At 39.9% G+C, this 16,697-nt stretch overlaps 1 protein-coding gene across 7 annotated transcripts in view; it reads left to right on the top strand.

Moving 5' to 3' along the window:
- The window catches only part of SCEL (sciellin), a 125,047-nt gene that overhangs the window by 40,265 nt on the left and 68,085 nt on the right, over positions 1–16,697 (top strand). For all 7 annotated transcript variants that reach the window (XM_057707250.1, XM_057707251.1, XM_057707255.1 and 4 more), the window contains one exon: positions 1,899–1,964. In XM_057707250.1, coding sequence (XP_057563233.1) covers positions 1,899–1,964 — 66 coding nt within the window. The remainder of the gene's footprint in view (positions 1–1,898; positions 1,965–16,697) is intronic.

Genomic DNA, 16,697 nt, shown 5'->3' with positions numbered 1-16,697 from the left:
TCTACTCTCTTAGCAATTTTCTTGTACATAATACAGTAGTGTTAACTATAGTATCCTGTTATACACTACATCCCTAGAACTTATTTATCTTATAACTTTGTTGTCCTTTGTTGGATGATATCTCAAATGGATATTAAATAAATTGGCCTAAAGGACAAAAAAACAAAAAAGGTAAGTTTGTAACTTTTGGCCACCTTCCTCTAATCCCCCTGCCTCTAGTAACCACAAATCTGATCTCTTCCTCAAGTATGCGACTTAGCGTCTTGAAAATTAGGTAGCATTTTGATGATAGAGCTCAGGTATTGAAGGGTAAGCTACTTCAGGTAACACATTTCAACAGAGTTCTACTACAGGGAATGCCTGCGTCTGCTCCATAGACTGGGCTACTTCCAAGTACAGAGCCAAAGGCCCCATTTCGAGGCATCGGCCTGTGTTTGTATGGTTATTATTCTTCCTTCAGCTTCCCCTGTGAGGCCTCCCATTTTTGCCTGTGCTAAGTTCCATTTATCTCCAGCATGGAGAGGAGCTAGACCTTTGGTGGTGGAATATTCTTCATGTGACAAAATGTGATAGTGGGCGTGATTTTTGCATCTTGACGAGAACACAGTGCCAGGGAATCATGATGCAAGTGGAAAACTAGCATTCGTGAACCTTGGTGCTTTTGAAATTATTTTCTTCAAGAGCTCCTAGGACTATGCCGGCTATAGGGTAGGTACTCCATGTTGGCTGATGGGCTGGCTGACGGTCGTGATGCTGCTGTAATCCTCCTGGAGAGAAATGGCTGGCTCTCTCTGTTTTCTCCTGTAGTCAGAATTGTGGTTGCATCTAGAGTCTCAGAAAATATGATTACCTTTCTCTTAGACTCAAATTTCACATCCCCACCCGCCCCGTCCCCCCTCGATCCGTTATCTGTTAGGAAAGGTTGGAAGGGAAATTTAAGGTCAGTTAGTTCAGTCTCCTACCCAGTGCAAGACTCTTTCCTCTGACAGGTTAGGCATAATTCAGGACCATTGAAGTCAGCAATACGACTCTCACTTTTGTGATATGCCTTGACTAGTTCTGAGAGGTTGTGTCGAGCTGAAATCTGCTTTGATTTACTCCCATCCCATCTTAGTTCAGTCCTGTGATGCCTCAGAGAATAGACCAGCTTCAAGAATTTAAAGGACTCTCCTGTCCTTATCCCAGACCTTCCTATTCTAGGCTCTATTACTCTCCTCAGAACATCTTCATTTTTGATCCAGAACTTAGTCTTTTTGACAGAGTCCTTAGCTATCTCTGCCAATTAAAATTATGTCCTAGTAATGTGAAGACATCTTTCTAATTGTGTATATATGTGTGTAAATATATATATACACACATGTATATACATACATATATATGCATCTATATAAAATTGAGGTTAGCATTGCTATGGTGTTCATTTATACTTTCAAATTTTTACTCGTCACAGTTTCCTATCATACAGTTTTTTTAAAACCATATTTTGAGTGGAGCATAAGATTGTTGTTATTTTTATTATGAAATGTTTCAGAAATTCAGACAAATAGAGAAAAAGAGAGGTGTGTTGATAAGCACCCACGAACCTACCATCTAGATTCAACCAAAGTTATTATTTTCCAGATTTCCTTCAGATTTCTTTTTAAAGAAATGTCTGCATTGTTTAGTGTCAAAGGAAATGGGAAAAGGGGTTTACTTGGGAGAGCAGATAGCCTGGAACACAGACCATTACTTCCTGTGGCAGGAAGTGAATAGTTTTCATCTTAGTTCCGAGACCTTGTATGAAAGTCATCTCCTTGCCTTTTTAACTGTCAATTTATTCTCAGCTTTTTCCGGTAGACGTGTGGGCAGGATCAGGCCTTTCTAGCACCATGTTTATAACGAATGTCATTTCCTAACAGGCAGTCCTGGTTTCCGCCGCCCCCTCCAGCTTATAATGCCGCCCCAAGCACAGGAGCAGGCAGAAGGTAAGGGAAAGGTGTCAGAGGTAATTGCTATGTAATTTGATGGAAGAATATGTTAGATATTGACAACGTATCATTGTGGATGCTTTGGAAAAAACTGGAGGCACTTCTGTGAACTCTGAGCGCTGAATACGACAGTGCCCAGTGAAAGTAAGGTCAGTGAAAATACAAGTGCCCCTGATAGGAAATCTGACAAGCTTTAAGGAGTAAGTGCCTGTATTTTTAGTTTGCTGAGAGTTGTTGTAACAAAGTACCATGAAGTGGGTGGCTTAAGAGAAATTTATTGTCTCACGGTTCCAGAGGCGAGAAGTCCAAGATCAAGGAGTTGGCAGGGTTCCTTCTGACGGTTGTGAGAGGGGATGTGTTCTACCCTTTCTTCTGGCTTCTAATGTTTTCCTAGAAATCTTTGGCATCCCCTAATTTACATAAACACCATCCCAATCTCTGCCTTCATCTTTCCATGGTGTTCTCCCTGTGTGTGTGTCTGCGTCCAAATGTCCCCTTCTTATAAGGACACCAGTCATAGCAGATATGGGGCCCATCCAACTCTGGTGTGATCTCATCCTAACTTAACTACTTACATCTGCAATGACCCTATTTCCAAATAAGGTCACATTCTGAGGCACTGAGGGTTAGGACTCCAATATATGAATTTGGAGAGGACATAATTCAATTCGTAAGGGTCGCAGAGGAGAGAACAGAGGCAAGCACTAGTGGGCTCCTGGTGCACAGCCGTTTCTGGCTGTGATGAGCCCAGATGTCTGAGTGGGAATATGTATGGCAAGTTCTTTGTAAACTGTAAGTGACAGATGAGTGGGGGGTTTTGTTTTTGTTTTGTTTTGTTTTGTTTTACTTTTTTGTTTTTGTTGAGAGCAATAATTATAACTAAAATTATAGACCATGTCGAGGACACCTTGTTCTACAATTTCCATGCCGGAATGTCAACAACTATTTAACTTAATAAATACTTAACAAGTGATTACTGTATGCCAGATATTGTTCTAGGATCTTGGGAGATATTAGTGAACAAAACACAGAGCCTACATCTGAGCCTTCAAAGAAGCAGACTCAAGTGTAGGACTCCCATAATCTATGTCATCACTGACACTTGGAGAAAAATAGATCTCCAAGTTGGTTTTGCTTTAGGGTATCCAAAATTGTTTTCCTGTCATCAACCCCTAGAATATCTTCTTCAAATAGTTTCATGTTTAAATGGGATCTATTTTCCCAGCTCAACAATTGGAAAAGAGTTATGAAACAGTGTGCTTGTTTCATATGAGATTGTTTTATTTCCAAAAATTTTCATCTGTTGCACAGGCTTTTAATGTCTCTTTTATTTCCAAATAATAGGCATATTTGGAAACAAATGTCTTATAATTTAAGTTGAATCTATAAGAGCATAAGTAAACTTTAGTTGACTAATAGACACAAAGAGCTCGAGTTGTCTTTTTCGTACCTCTGGCTGCATCTGTGTATATATATGTGTATACATGAGTATTTATTATATTATATGTGTATAACATATATATAAAATTATTGAACATGTTGAATAATCACAACTTGGAATTACATCCACCCTCTGTTAAAATATTTTCTTTTTAAACCTGTTCATCTATGGGTGATTTCCAATTGTATGAATGGCAAGCCTCCTTTCTCCTCAGGCTGTGTTTAGCTATTTCTCCGAGAGTGATACCTTTCATGGAGCTACCTAAGTGGGAAAATATTAACTACGGATTTTGCTAGTTACTATTATAAGATACTACTGTAAGATCCATCCAGTTTTGTCTTGATAGACAGTAACTGATACTTAGAAATGTTTATTACTTATTTCCAAAATAGCTTCTTATTTTTATCTTCTATTTATCATTCCATTATTAATGCAAATTATCATCGTAATAAGCAACTGTTTATATAACTGTGTAAAGATACAGAAGAATTATTCATGAGCTAACATCTCATGTGTTCAATGCCCATTCAGCTGTAGATCTCTGTTTGCACAGAACTGATAGTGCTTGGCTATATTCCCTTACAATTTATGCATAGCTGGATGTGATTTACATGGAAGATAAAATAAGTTACAATGCTCCTATTTCTGATTCCTGGATCAGATCCTTAACAAGGGAAATAAGGGAGAGGGAAGATTATTGGATAAGGTGGATGCATTTAGGTAACCATTCTTTTTTTATTAGAGTCACAGATTATTAATATAATGGTTAAACTGTAAGAATTCTCTTCGAGGATCAGAGCTAATGTCATGCCAAGCTTTCAGGGGAAAGAGAGAATAAAGAATAATAACAATATAGCAATGTCTTTGATTTTTTAAAGTGCTTTTCTTTGGAAGAGCTCAAAGTACAGCTTCTGTTTCCCACCTTTAAAGCCAGTGCATTCTCAGAACAGAGAAGTAGCCTTTTTAGCAAAAGCTGAAAAATAGAAGCAATTATTAAATGATGAAAGGAAGCAAAGGCTTCAAAAAGAGATCTTTGTCCCCATAAGAACAAAAAGAAAATGAAAATAGGTCGAAGACAGATAAAAATGGAGACCTGTGATTTTTAACACTAGCTAATAGCTCAATGCTAACCTTATTTTCCTTCAACCTTTGCTTATTCACTGGTCTCCTTCTCCCTTTCTCTTTCCTCCTATCTTCTGCGAAAGAATTTCCCCTTAATGCTAACATTCTCACTCTCATTTCTGTTCTTCATCTTGTAAACCTTTATTTTTCCATCACTTAATCTTCCCCGGAGATTTCATTTCTGCCACACACCCTTTCCCAGTCATTGCAGGAATGGATCATTTTCCTGAACTTTTTTCTCCTTTGACCTCTCCATGATTTTTGACACAATGGACCACCCCATTCCCCAGCTGTTCCTTTCTTCGCTTACATAGTGTGGAAGGACCAAACTTAGTTGTGTTTGGATTAGCAACCTGTATTGGTGCTGTGTTTGGATTAAAATATATTACAGGCATGATGTAAGCTGCATCCAGAGGGTCGTAAGCTTTATTATCAACAGAAGGATTCATGATGTCACACTTTTATCTACATGTATATATATATATGCGTGTGGGTGTGTGACTCTATAAGTCTGTTTATCTCTATATTTATTTCTACATTTACATCTAGAACTATATCTACATGTAATTCTATATAATTAACATAAGGTTGGTGAGTTCAACTAGAGCTTAAATGAGCAAATTTAATTTTCTAAAATAATCATATCTTAAAGCTAAAGTTAAAAAAGCAATTTCTTAAAATGTGTCATTTTATATATGATGTACACTAGTCTTGCAATGAGAGGGTTAAGATCTGGGTGATCAAACAAAATTTTAGAGTTGGGATCTTTGAAAGCCACTTGCTCCCTTTTTGATAAAACAAGGTTAAAGAGAGAAGCTGTAATTCACGATAGTCAGACATAGCAGCTGAAGTTGTGAGCCTAAATAAAACCTTTTCTAGCTGATTTCTAGCTCCTTGGTCATTGGATGTAAATGTTCTCTGATCCTCTCTTCCTTCTCTTGTTGAGAAGGGAAACCACTGACTTGAGTCAACAAGATTATTTCCTCTGAAATTTTCTTTTCAAAAGCCATCAGAACCTGTAATTTCTTTGCATTTTAATCAGGATCGAATCAAGCTTTAGCTTTATAATTTTTTTCCTTGTTACATTGATCTGTCTCTCCTACCTCTATGATCAAACCTCTGCTTCACTGGTTTCTCCCTTTTTTCTTGTTTCAAATCCCTTTCATTTTAAAAAAGAGCCTCCTAAAAATTAATAGCCTAATCTTACAAATCTGTTTAACCAGCACCCTTTCTCTCCATCACAGACAAAGTTCTTGGAAGAGCTGATGACACTGGCCATCTTCATTTTCTGGTTCCTGCCATTAGTTCATGGAAACAGCTCTCCTCAAGGTCACTAATGACCTTGCTGATAAATTTTTGTTGACCTATCAGTACATATGACTAACTGACCTTTCAGAAGGTGCCACTGGCTATTCATGCCTTTAAAAATCTTATCTCTCATTGTATTTTTTTTTAAATCAGGTTATGCCACGCTTTCTAGAAGATTTTTAATTAATTAACTTGGTTTTATCTATTTATTTTTTGGCCATGTTGGGTCTTCATTGCTGTGCATGGGCTTTTTCTAGTTGCGGTGAGCAGGGGCTACTCTTCCTTGTGGTGTGTGGGCTTCTCATTGCGATGGCTTCTCTGGTAGCGAAGCATGGGCTCTAGGCATGTGGGCTTCAGTAGTTGTGGCAGGTGGTCTCAATAGCTGTGGCTCATGGGCTCTAGAGCACAGGCTCAGTAGTTGTGGCTCACAGACTTAGTTGCTCCGCAGTATGTGGGAATCTTCCTGGCCCAGGGCTTGAACCCGTGTCCCCTGCATTGGTAGGCGGATTCTTAACCACTGTGCCACCAAGGAAGTCCCTCTCATCGCCTTTTGAAATCATCCCCCTCTCACCAACCCCAACACACTCCTAGTTTTTTGTTTTTTTTTTACCGGCATACCTTGTTGCATTTTGCTTTATTCTGTTTTGCAGATACTGTGCTTTTTACAAACTGAAGTTTTGTGGGGACCCTGTGTATTAGTGCCATTTTCTTGAAAGCATTTGCTCACTTCATGTCTCTGTGTCACATTTTGATAATTCTCACAATATTTCATACTTTTCTGTTATTATTGTATTTGTTTTGGTGATCCATGATCTTTGATGTTGCTGTTGCGAAAAGATTACGACATGCTGAAGGCTCAGATGATGGTTAGCAGTTTTTAGCAATACAGTATTTTTAATTAGGTATGTACATATTTTTAGACACAATGCTATTGCACACTTAACAGGCTACAGTGTAGTGTAAACATAATTTTGATATGCCCTGGGAAACCAAAAAATTACTTGTGATTTGCGATATTCACTTTGTTGAAGTGATCTGGAATCCAACCCACAGTATCTCTGAGGTGTGCCTATATTTCTCTAGCCATTTCATCTCAGCTGCCTCTGCTACCTCACCATCCTCTACTGAGCCATTAAATGTTGATGTTCCTAAAGGCGTAATGTCCCTCTTCTCTCCTTGTTCCATGCTCTGCGTTTTGACAAGTCACCCAATCCATGCCCACAGCTTCAGTGCTATTTGTATGTTCCTAACACCTTCATTTATATCCACTCGACACCTCGTCTCTGAGTTACCTCTGGATGGTCGACTGCCTACTTGCTTTCACTTAAATGTCTCAAAAGTATTGCAGACTCAACAGGTTCAAAATGAAATTCATAATTCTCTTCACTAACCTTGTCCACTATCTCAATTGCACTCTCCTCCAGTCAACCGACGTCCTTGAAATCTTGAAGTTTTTTTTTTACACCTTTCTCTCCTTAACCACCAATATTCAATCCATCAGCAAATCCTGTCACTTTGCCTCCCAAATGCCTCTTGAATCTATATATCTCTCTCCATTTATATCTCCACATCTCCCCTGAACTAAAACAATAGCTACCTAAATATTCTCCCTTCATTCACCCTGATATCCACTCCCCTAATCTCGTCTCTACACAATTGCTAGATTGATATTTTTAGAAGGATAATTGGAACATATCACCCTCCTAAATAAAAATATAACTTTTCATTTTTCTTAGAATAAAGACCCAAATCCTTAGCATTAACTGCCTGCCCTTACTTCCCTTCCATCCCTCGTAACTCCCCTTTGCTCTCTGTTCCATTTGTTTTGTTTCTTTTTGGTGGGGGGCTGCATTGGGTCGTCCCTCCATGCATGCTTTCTCTAGTTGTGGTGAGCAGAGCTATTTTTCGTTGTGGTGCACAGGCTTCTCATTGCGATGGCTTCTCTTGTTGTGGAGCACAAGCTCTAGGCACACGGGCTTCAGTAGTTGCAGCACGTGGGCTCTAGAGCGCAGGCTCAGTAGTTGTGGTGCATGGGCTTAGTTGCTCCATGGCATGTGGGATCTTCCCAGACCAAGGACTGAACCTGTGTCCCATGCATTGGCAGGCAGGCTCTCAACCACTACGCCACCAGGGAAGTCCCCATCTGTTTTAAATGTGCTATATTCCCACCTTCTCTAGCCCCTTCGCATATAAGGTTTTCACTGCCTGCTACACTGTCTTCTCCCCTATCCAGGGCACTTATGTTCTTGGGGCCATGTTTTGATCTGATCTCTCTTCAAATTGTCACTTCTGACTGATCTCTGTTCTGTTCTCTTTGCTCCACAGTAACTCAGACTTGGAAGATGGCAGCTTCTTTTCCTTGAATTGGCCAAATACCACTTGCATAATGTTTAAATAAAAGTAATGGATGATGGGAGTGGTAGCAATACATTGTAAAAAGCTGGACCAAACGATGTAAAGTGTAGTATTAGAAATTCCTGTTTGTAAGTCCTTTGGCCACTCCTGTAATTGACCATTTCTCATTGGTTGACATTTCTCTGCAAGCCTGATCCTGTTGTTACTTTGCTCAGCAGCCCCCCTTTTTTTTTCTTCCATTTCTCTTTTTCTCTTTTCCACCTTCCTTTCTTCTCTTCTCCCCTCTAACCCCACCCCCAAATTCTTTATTAATTACTTATGCCTGGTAGCTTAGTTGCCTTTTGCTGTCCCGTGTTATCCTCAGAGAATCTCATTATCACAACCAAACATGAGGACGTATCCACTCTTTGCGAGGTATTCTATGCTGCCTTTTAAAATAAAATTATTTTCTTGTGTCACAATAATATAAACATTCAATCACCCACACATAAGACACCAAAACTGTCTCCCTTACTCCCCTTATTCAACAGTCATTGTAGTGAGTTCCAGGGACTTCACGGTGCTGATCAAGGGAAACGTTACAGCCACTGTGGGAGGGGCAGTAGCAAACTAAGAGCTTTGTTTCGATGGTGCTTTGAAGCTTTGCATGGGGAGGGAGTCATTCCCAGGATGAATTCGTCCAAAGATAGCAGCACAGGGGCCATGACCCAAAAGGAGAGGAGGGCCAGGGAACTCCTGAGAGAGAGGAGGATCACAGAGGGAGCTTACCTGCCTAGGTGACGACACGCAGCAGCTTGGTGGGCAGCTCCTGGGTCAGAGCACTCTGAAGGGCAGCAGCAGCTGGGGGCTTCTCTAGCTCCACATGTTGGTAAGATGGATACACAGGTAACCATAACTCAAGATCAGAGCTATGTGGTCATGAGAAAAGCATCAACATCTTCTGGGAGCTCTGGTGTGGTAAAGGAGAAACCAGAAAATAGCTAGCACAATTACCTGGCAAGGTGAGGTGTGATGAGAGGTAGGCAGGGTGGAGATAGACTAGGTGGATGCATTCTACCGTTCCAAAAGCAGCCCATCCTTCAGAGTCTGGTCTGAACCTTACTTCTTCCACGCAGCTCTCTCAGCCCAAAAGTCTGTTTTTATCCTCTGAACTCAGAAAGTTAGTTTATTGTATACAGTTCTCACTTGGCAATTAATTGTGCATTACCTTGAAACATTACTTTTTAGGGGCATATTCATCAATGAGATGGCATCATCTTTTTTTTTTTTATTAGAAAGAGATTTATTTATTGTCAGTGGAATGCATGGTGAAGAAATATAGTTTTGAAAGTTCACTTTTATTTAGGAAGCATCAAAATGTTAATTTTCAAAGTATACATAAAATATACATAGGAGCACATGTTTATTATACAAAGGTATAATCTTCAAAATTAAGAAGCAATGCATAATAAGGTTTTTTTTTCTTTTTTTTCTTTTTTCTTTTTTTTTAAATTTTATTTATTTATTTATTTATTATTTTGGGGGGGGTATACCAAGTTCAATCATCTGTTTTTATACACATATCCCCGTATTCCCTCCCTCCCTCGACTCCCCACCGCCTCGAGTCCCCCCCACCCTCCCCACCCCAGTCCTCTAAGGCATCTTCCATCCTCGAGTTGGACTCCCTTTGTTATACAACAACTTCCCACTGACTATCTATTTACAGTTGGTAGTATATATATGTCTGTGCTACTCTCTCGCTTCGTCTCAGCTTCCCTTTCACCCCCTGTCCCCTCCCAAACCTCGAGTTCTCCAGTCCATTCTCTGTATCTGCTTCCTTGTTCTTGTCACTGAGTTCATAAGTACCATTTTTAGATTCCGTATATGTGAGTTAGCATACAATATTTGTCTTTCTCTTTCTGACTTACTTCACTCTGTATGACAGACTGTAGTTCTATCCACCTCATGACATATAGCTCCATCTCATCCCTTTTTATAGCTGAGTAATATTCCATTGTATATATATGCCACATCTTCTGTATCCATTCATTTGTTGATGGGCATTTCGGTTGCTTCTATGTCCTGGCTATTGTAAATAGTGCTGCAATAAACATGATGGTACATGTTTCTTTTGGGATTATGGTTTTCTTTGGGTATATGCCCAGGAGTGGGATTACTGGATCATATGGTAGTTCTATTTGTAGTTTTTGAAGGAACCTCCAAATTGTTTTCCATAGTGGCTGTACCAACTTACAGTCCCACCAACAGTGCAGGAGAGTTCCCTTTTCTCCACACCCTCTCCAACATTTGTTGTTTCCAGATTTTGTGATGATGGCCATTCTGATCGGTGTGAGGTGATACCTCATTGTGGCTTTGACTTGCATTTCTCTGATGATGAGTGATGTTGAGCATCTTTTCATGTGTTTGTTGGCCATCTGTATGTCTTCTTTGGAGAAATGTCTATTGAGGTCTTCTGCCCATTTGTGGATTCGGTTATTTGCTTTTTTGGTATTAAGCTGCATGAGCTGCTTGTATATTTTGGAGGTTAATCCTTTGTCCGTTGTTTCATAGGCAATTATTTTCTCCCATTCTGAGGGTTGCCTTTTAGTCTTGTTTATGGTTTCTTTTGCTGTGCAAAAGCTTTTAAGTTTCATGAGGTCCCATTCATTTATTCTTGATTTTATTTCCATGATTCTAGGAGGTGGGTCAAAAAGGATGTTGCTTTGATGGATGTCATAGAGTGTTCTGCCTATGTTTTCCTCTAGGAGTTTTAGAGTGTCTGGCCTTACATGTAGGTCTTTAATCCATTTGAAATTTATTTTTGTGTATGGTGTTAGGAAGTGTTCTAATTTCATTCTTTTACATGTTGCTGTCCAATTTTCCCAGCACCACTTATGGAAGAGGCTGTCTTTTTTCCATTGTATATTCGTGTCTCCTTTGTCAAAGATAAGGTGCCCATATGTGTTTGGGCTTACTTCTGAGTTCTCTATTCTATTCCATTGATCTTCCTTTCTATTTTTGTGCCAGTACCATACTGTCTTGATCACTATGGCCTTGTAGAATAGTTTGAAGTCAGGAAGCCTGATTCCACCAACTCCATTTTTCCTTCTCAAGATTGCTTTGGCTATTCGGGGTCTTTTGCATTTCCATACAAATCGTAAGATTTCTTGCTCTAGTTCTGTGAAAAATGCCATTGGTAATTTGATCGGGATTGCATTGAATCTGTAAATTGCTTTGGGTAGTACAGTCATTTTCACGATGTTGATTCTTCCAATCCAGGAACATGGTATGTCCCTCGAGATGACATCATCTTATAACCCTTTGAATCATCAATAGATTTACCTGTAGTAATTTATCAATAAGTATATATTGGTTGATTAATTTTAATACATCTTAGTATTTACAAGATAAGGAATTTCTCTCAACTAGGAAAGGACTTTGCTAGAGGCCAAGAATACAAAAATGAGTAAGATACAGTCCCTATTTCAAGAAACTCAAAGTCTATGAGGGAGTCATCTTGAGACAAGAGTGGTACACACGACGGCAGGCCCTGACTGAGAGCAGGTCCTTGGGGGTATGGTAAACACTAAGGTTGAGATAGCCACAAAATCTGGAGCATGGAGAGGGAGGCAATAAAGGATGTGTTTGGGGTACAGTGGGGTCAAAAGAGGAGAAGCCTGAGGTAAACCTTAGAGAATGAAATAAGAGTAAGCGAAGTGCAGAGGCGAGGTGGGGATAGAGCCATTCCAAGCAGAAAGGAGAGGAGGAACAAAGGTTCTAACGCCAGAGAGCATGGGCTCTGTGTGCGTGTGTGTGTGTGTGTGTGTGTGTGTGTGTGTGTGTGTGTGTGTGTATGCGTGCATGTGCACATGAGAGCTCACACATGCTTGTGTCTATTCATGTGTGTAGAACTATGGGATCTCTATTTAAGAGGTATTCGCTGCACTCGTTCTTTATCAGTTATGTTTAGTGATAGCAGTAAATCCAGTAATTACAAATTGCATGCCATGTAGAAAAATGCCTTTTAGTATAGGACATTATGGGTACATATTTGTAATTTGTGATAGGCTTAGGTACCTTTTCAGAAGATTGCTTCTATTTTAAGAGTTACTGCTTTGCTTTTATGTAATTCGAGCTCTGTGTACTAAAGGTCCTGAAATATATATAAAAGAAAATATACAGGTCATCAGTACAGAAAATTAGAAGGTCAGAGCCAGTGAAAGTTTTCCTTTCCCATTTCTTTCATTTTAAGATTTATCAGAAAGTCTGACGCAAAGCAGTTTGTCAGCAATCACTAGTGTGTGTCTTAATTTTTCAAGTTCTTAAACTTTTTTTCATCTTTGAGTCTTTGGAAAGAGTGATCACATTTGCCAGGGCTTGAGCCACTGGCATGGATAACAGGCTCCATTCATGAGAAATGCTCAGTCAAATCATAATAAAATGTAGACACAGCCTTTCTAGGAAGTTGATATTAAAGTTGCTTTTGATTTCAGAACCCACCTTTAAATCTTGATGTTCTGTTTATGGTAAATTCAATGCTTCTGACTCTGTGCTTAGGTGACTTAGAGATGCAGTGCTTAAATGGCATATGAAGCTCATTTAAGAAACTCACTAAGGGACTTCCCTGGTGGCGCAGTGGTTAAGAATCCACCTGCCAGTGCAGGGGACACGGGTTCAAGCCCTGGTCTGGGAAGATCCCACATGCTGCAGAGCAACTAAGCCCATGTGCCACAACTACTGAGCCTGAGTGCCACAACTACTGAAGCCTGCGAGCCTAGAGCACATGCTCAGCAGCAAGAGAAGCCAGTACAGTGAGAAGACCAAACACCACAACAAAGAGTAGCACCTGCTAGCAGCAACAAGAGGAAGCCTGCGCACAAAAACAAAGACCCAATGCAGGCAATAAATTAATTAATTTTTTAAAAAATTAAATAGAAAACAAAAACTCACTGAAGCCCAATTTAGGTAGGTGCTTAACAGACAATATGAATGTTATGATGTTATCTGTTATAGTGATTCAGGAGCAGCAATGAAGCCACCACTACCACCACCACTGAAAAACCAGTGTGTTCTTTCTACAATCATTTCCAAAGACAGAAAAGAAACTATATATAATATCTGATAAAATTAAAATAGTGGAAATATGATAATTTCGCATGTGTGGAAATTATCATAGGAAATTATCATGTTGTTAAATGCTTGGTACGTACTTTCATAATTTCTCATCCATATTTGTTTCAACCTCTCCTCTTTCAGTGGTTTTCACTTCCACTTAGCTGATTGGTAGATTTGAAGGAGGAAAAAAAATCCTGATTGAGAAGTGAGTTGCCGTGGCAACCTTGCACTACAGTTATATTTTTCTGTCTGTAACTATAAATGGTAAAATTAGCCTTTCTAATTATGCTGCAACATTTTTAACTCTGTTGGTACCAAACCTTCTACAAAGTTTGCTGCAACCTTAAATTAAATCAGTACTGTATATTTAATTTTTATCTCAACAAAAATCTTCTTGTATTAACCAGAATCTGTTGTGTAAAAATTAGGGGTCCAAGACTCAGGAAAATGTCAAAGTATAATGATTTAAAAATCTTATCTGAATGCCTAGAATACCTATTAGAGACATTCAAAATAATTAGAACGTTACCCTGAGTCAAGGTTTATTATTTTTGAGAAGCGTTGTTTGAATAGAATGAGGAGAAAGCTACTACAGAATGCGCTGCTATGAATTCTGCAATAATTTGAAAATTTCTGTCCTTCTATGTCTATTGGCAGCTAAGGTTTATTTGTGCTCTTATAGAGCCAACCTAAATTATACAAATTTAAATTCTGTTAAGCACAGCTAAATCTACACACATTTAGAAAGTGCAGTACATGAATGTGCAGGGACTTAGTCCATAGCAGGGGCTTAGGGCTCTGTGGAACTGAGGATTCCTTGCAATCACTCTGCCTTCCCATGGTCACGCAGTGGTTTGCTAGCCACAGGTCTGGACAAATCTTGCCCTTTTATAAATGAAGAAGCAGATTCTTCATAGAGGGTCCGTGTTTTTTTTTTTTTTTTTAATAAATTTATTTATTTATTATTTATTTATTTTTGGCTGTGTTGGGTCTTCGTTGCTGCGCACAGGCTTTCTCTAGTTGCGGCGAGCAGGGGCTACCCTTTGTTGCATTACGAGGGCTTCTCATTGAAGTAGCTTCTCTTGTTGCAGAGCACGGGCTTTTAGGCATGCAGGCTTCAGTAGTTGTGGTGCATGGGTTCAGTAGTTGTGGCTCGCAGGCTCTAGAGCACAGGCTCAGTAGCTGGGGCACATGGGTTTAGTTGCTCTGCGGCATGTGGGATCTTCCCAGACCAGGGCTCGAACCTGTGTCCCCTGCACTGGCAGGCGGATTCTTAACCACTGCGCCACCAGGGAAGTCCCGGGATCAGTGTTCTTTCCAGGATCAAACTGAAAGTTAGTGGCAAAACTAGTCTAAAACCCAGGTCTCTGGAATTTTGGTCCAGCACATGCTTCCATTGTTGTGATGTGGTTCATTGAAATGGTCTCTGGCCACTGAAAATAAGACATTGTTACAGCAATCATTCTTTTGAATGAACAACAGATTCTTTTGAACCTTTAGGATGTCTTGCATTCTGTAAGCTCTTTGAGGCCATGGACCACACCACACCTTTTCTAGTCTTTGAATGCCCAACTTTGCCTCATACATTGTTATGTGTCCTAGCGTTATAACTAGGGCAGTTGTGGAATAAATGCTTTTTGAACTAATGACACCTTCCTAGGGAAGGAAATAATGCAGGACAACCTATTGTTATTAGATTTTCATTGGAAACACCTAGAAGAGTGTTGGTTTAATACAGTATGATATAGAGGAAAAAAGCATGGGATTTGACATCAAAAAGACTAGGTTAAAACCTTGGCTGAGTCACTTACTAGCAGTGTGACCCAGGGCAAATTACTCACCTTTTTTAGACTCAGTGAAAAAAACAAAATAACAACAAAAGAAACAATACACTCCACAGGATAGATGTGTGGATTGAATAAAATAAAGTAGGTGAGAACTTGATCAACTTGGCATGTTACTCAAAAAATATAAGTTCCCTCTCCTTTGCCATTGGTGGAATAAAAATTCTATTGGTGGGGTACAAAAGCTAATAAGCACGATGGAAGTGAGAACAAAATTCACCATCAATTCTTAGAGTCGATTATTTTTTCAGCCTTGAGCTGTGCTGAGTAACAGAAATGTTCTTCGCAAAGTCAGTCTGAAACAGAAGTCACAGAGCCAAACATGTTTTCCAAAAAATCCATAATGCAAGGAAGTGATCTTCGCAACAGCACATGAAAATGAGGAAATATAAACAGGTTGACAGTGTTATTTCTATTAGCTCTGGCCTTTGGTCTGCAATCTGCAAGTGTTCACACACTGCGCAGGAAAGCTGCCTTTTGATTCCTGAACGTTATCCTTTACAATGATAGCCACTAGTGTGGTGTCATTGACCCTGCCAAGGTCTTACAGGTTGAGGAAAAGACAGAGGGGAGAACCAGGGTCGACTCATCCAAGCTTAAACAGTGCGTTTCAAAGTGGTGTTCAAACAACATCATTCCGCGTGAATGTCTCTTGTTTTCATCTCTTCAAAACGTTCCAGGCCACAGCTTCCTGCCTTGCCCTCTCATTCCATGCCCCTGCTTGGCATGGTCTCGAGCTCCTGACACAGCATGAAAGACTCCTCTCATTGCCCCCAGGTCAGGGGTTCTGTCATCTGTTGCTGTCGCTGCAGGGATGCAAAGGAAAGCTCCTTTAAAGTGGCTTACCGTCGTCGTGGCCTTGCCCTGGCCCAGCCTGTGGCCTGAGGGTGTAAATGCAGCATCCTCAGAAATAAATACAGGCCTCTGCTTTTCCTGGCATCACAACTACACACCTACCTTTTCTTTCCCCAAACCATCTTCTTCCTGTGCACCCAGATTTTCTTTTCTACTCATCTTTGACTCTCAGACACACCCAGTCAATATTTACCCACCTCTTTAAGGGCTTAGCCACTTTACATGGAAGAAATTTAGCTTTCTATCAATGTGATTCTGGCATAAGCAAAGTTGGGATCCATCCCATGTCTCCTTCTTTGTAATCCTCCCTTCCATCTCGCTACTGCCCTCCTGCCTGTCTTCAGATATCCAGTGCCTTGTGTAGACCCATTAATACCTGGGACCGACCACCTTCTTACCCTTTCCTCTATCCCTGGAAGAGAAGCATATAATCAGCTAATCGACACAGACACATCAAAGACACGTTATCCCTTGAGTGATGTTACATTATTCCCAACACAGGGATATGTTTTGAGAAGAGAAGCTGATGGCAATTGATACAAACAAAATAACATCTAATTGTAAAATCTAACATTAGGTCAGAATGGGGAGACTATTTTCCTGTAAATTATTTTTTCCATACATATCATGTTACTCAACTCATCTGAGAACCCAGCACCTACTAAGTATTCGGTATAGAATCAACAGTGGACAATGCAGTTCTATGGGACA

This window comes from Hippopotamus amphibius, chromosome 14, assembly GCF_030028045.1.
Source record: "Hippopotamus amphibius kiboko isolate mHipAmp2 chromosome 14, mHipAmp2.hap2, whole genome shotgun sequence".
Classification (NCBI taxonomy): domain Eukaryota; kingdom Metazoa; phylum Chordata; class Mammalia; order Artiodactyla; family Hippopotamidae; genus Hippopotamus; species Hippopotamus amphibius.
Note: the sequence above shows the minus strand (reverse complement) of the source record. Positions and strands in the feature narration are given on the sequence as shown.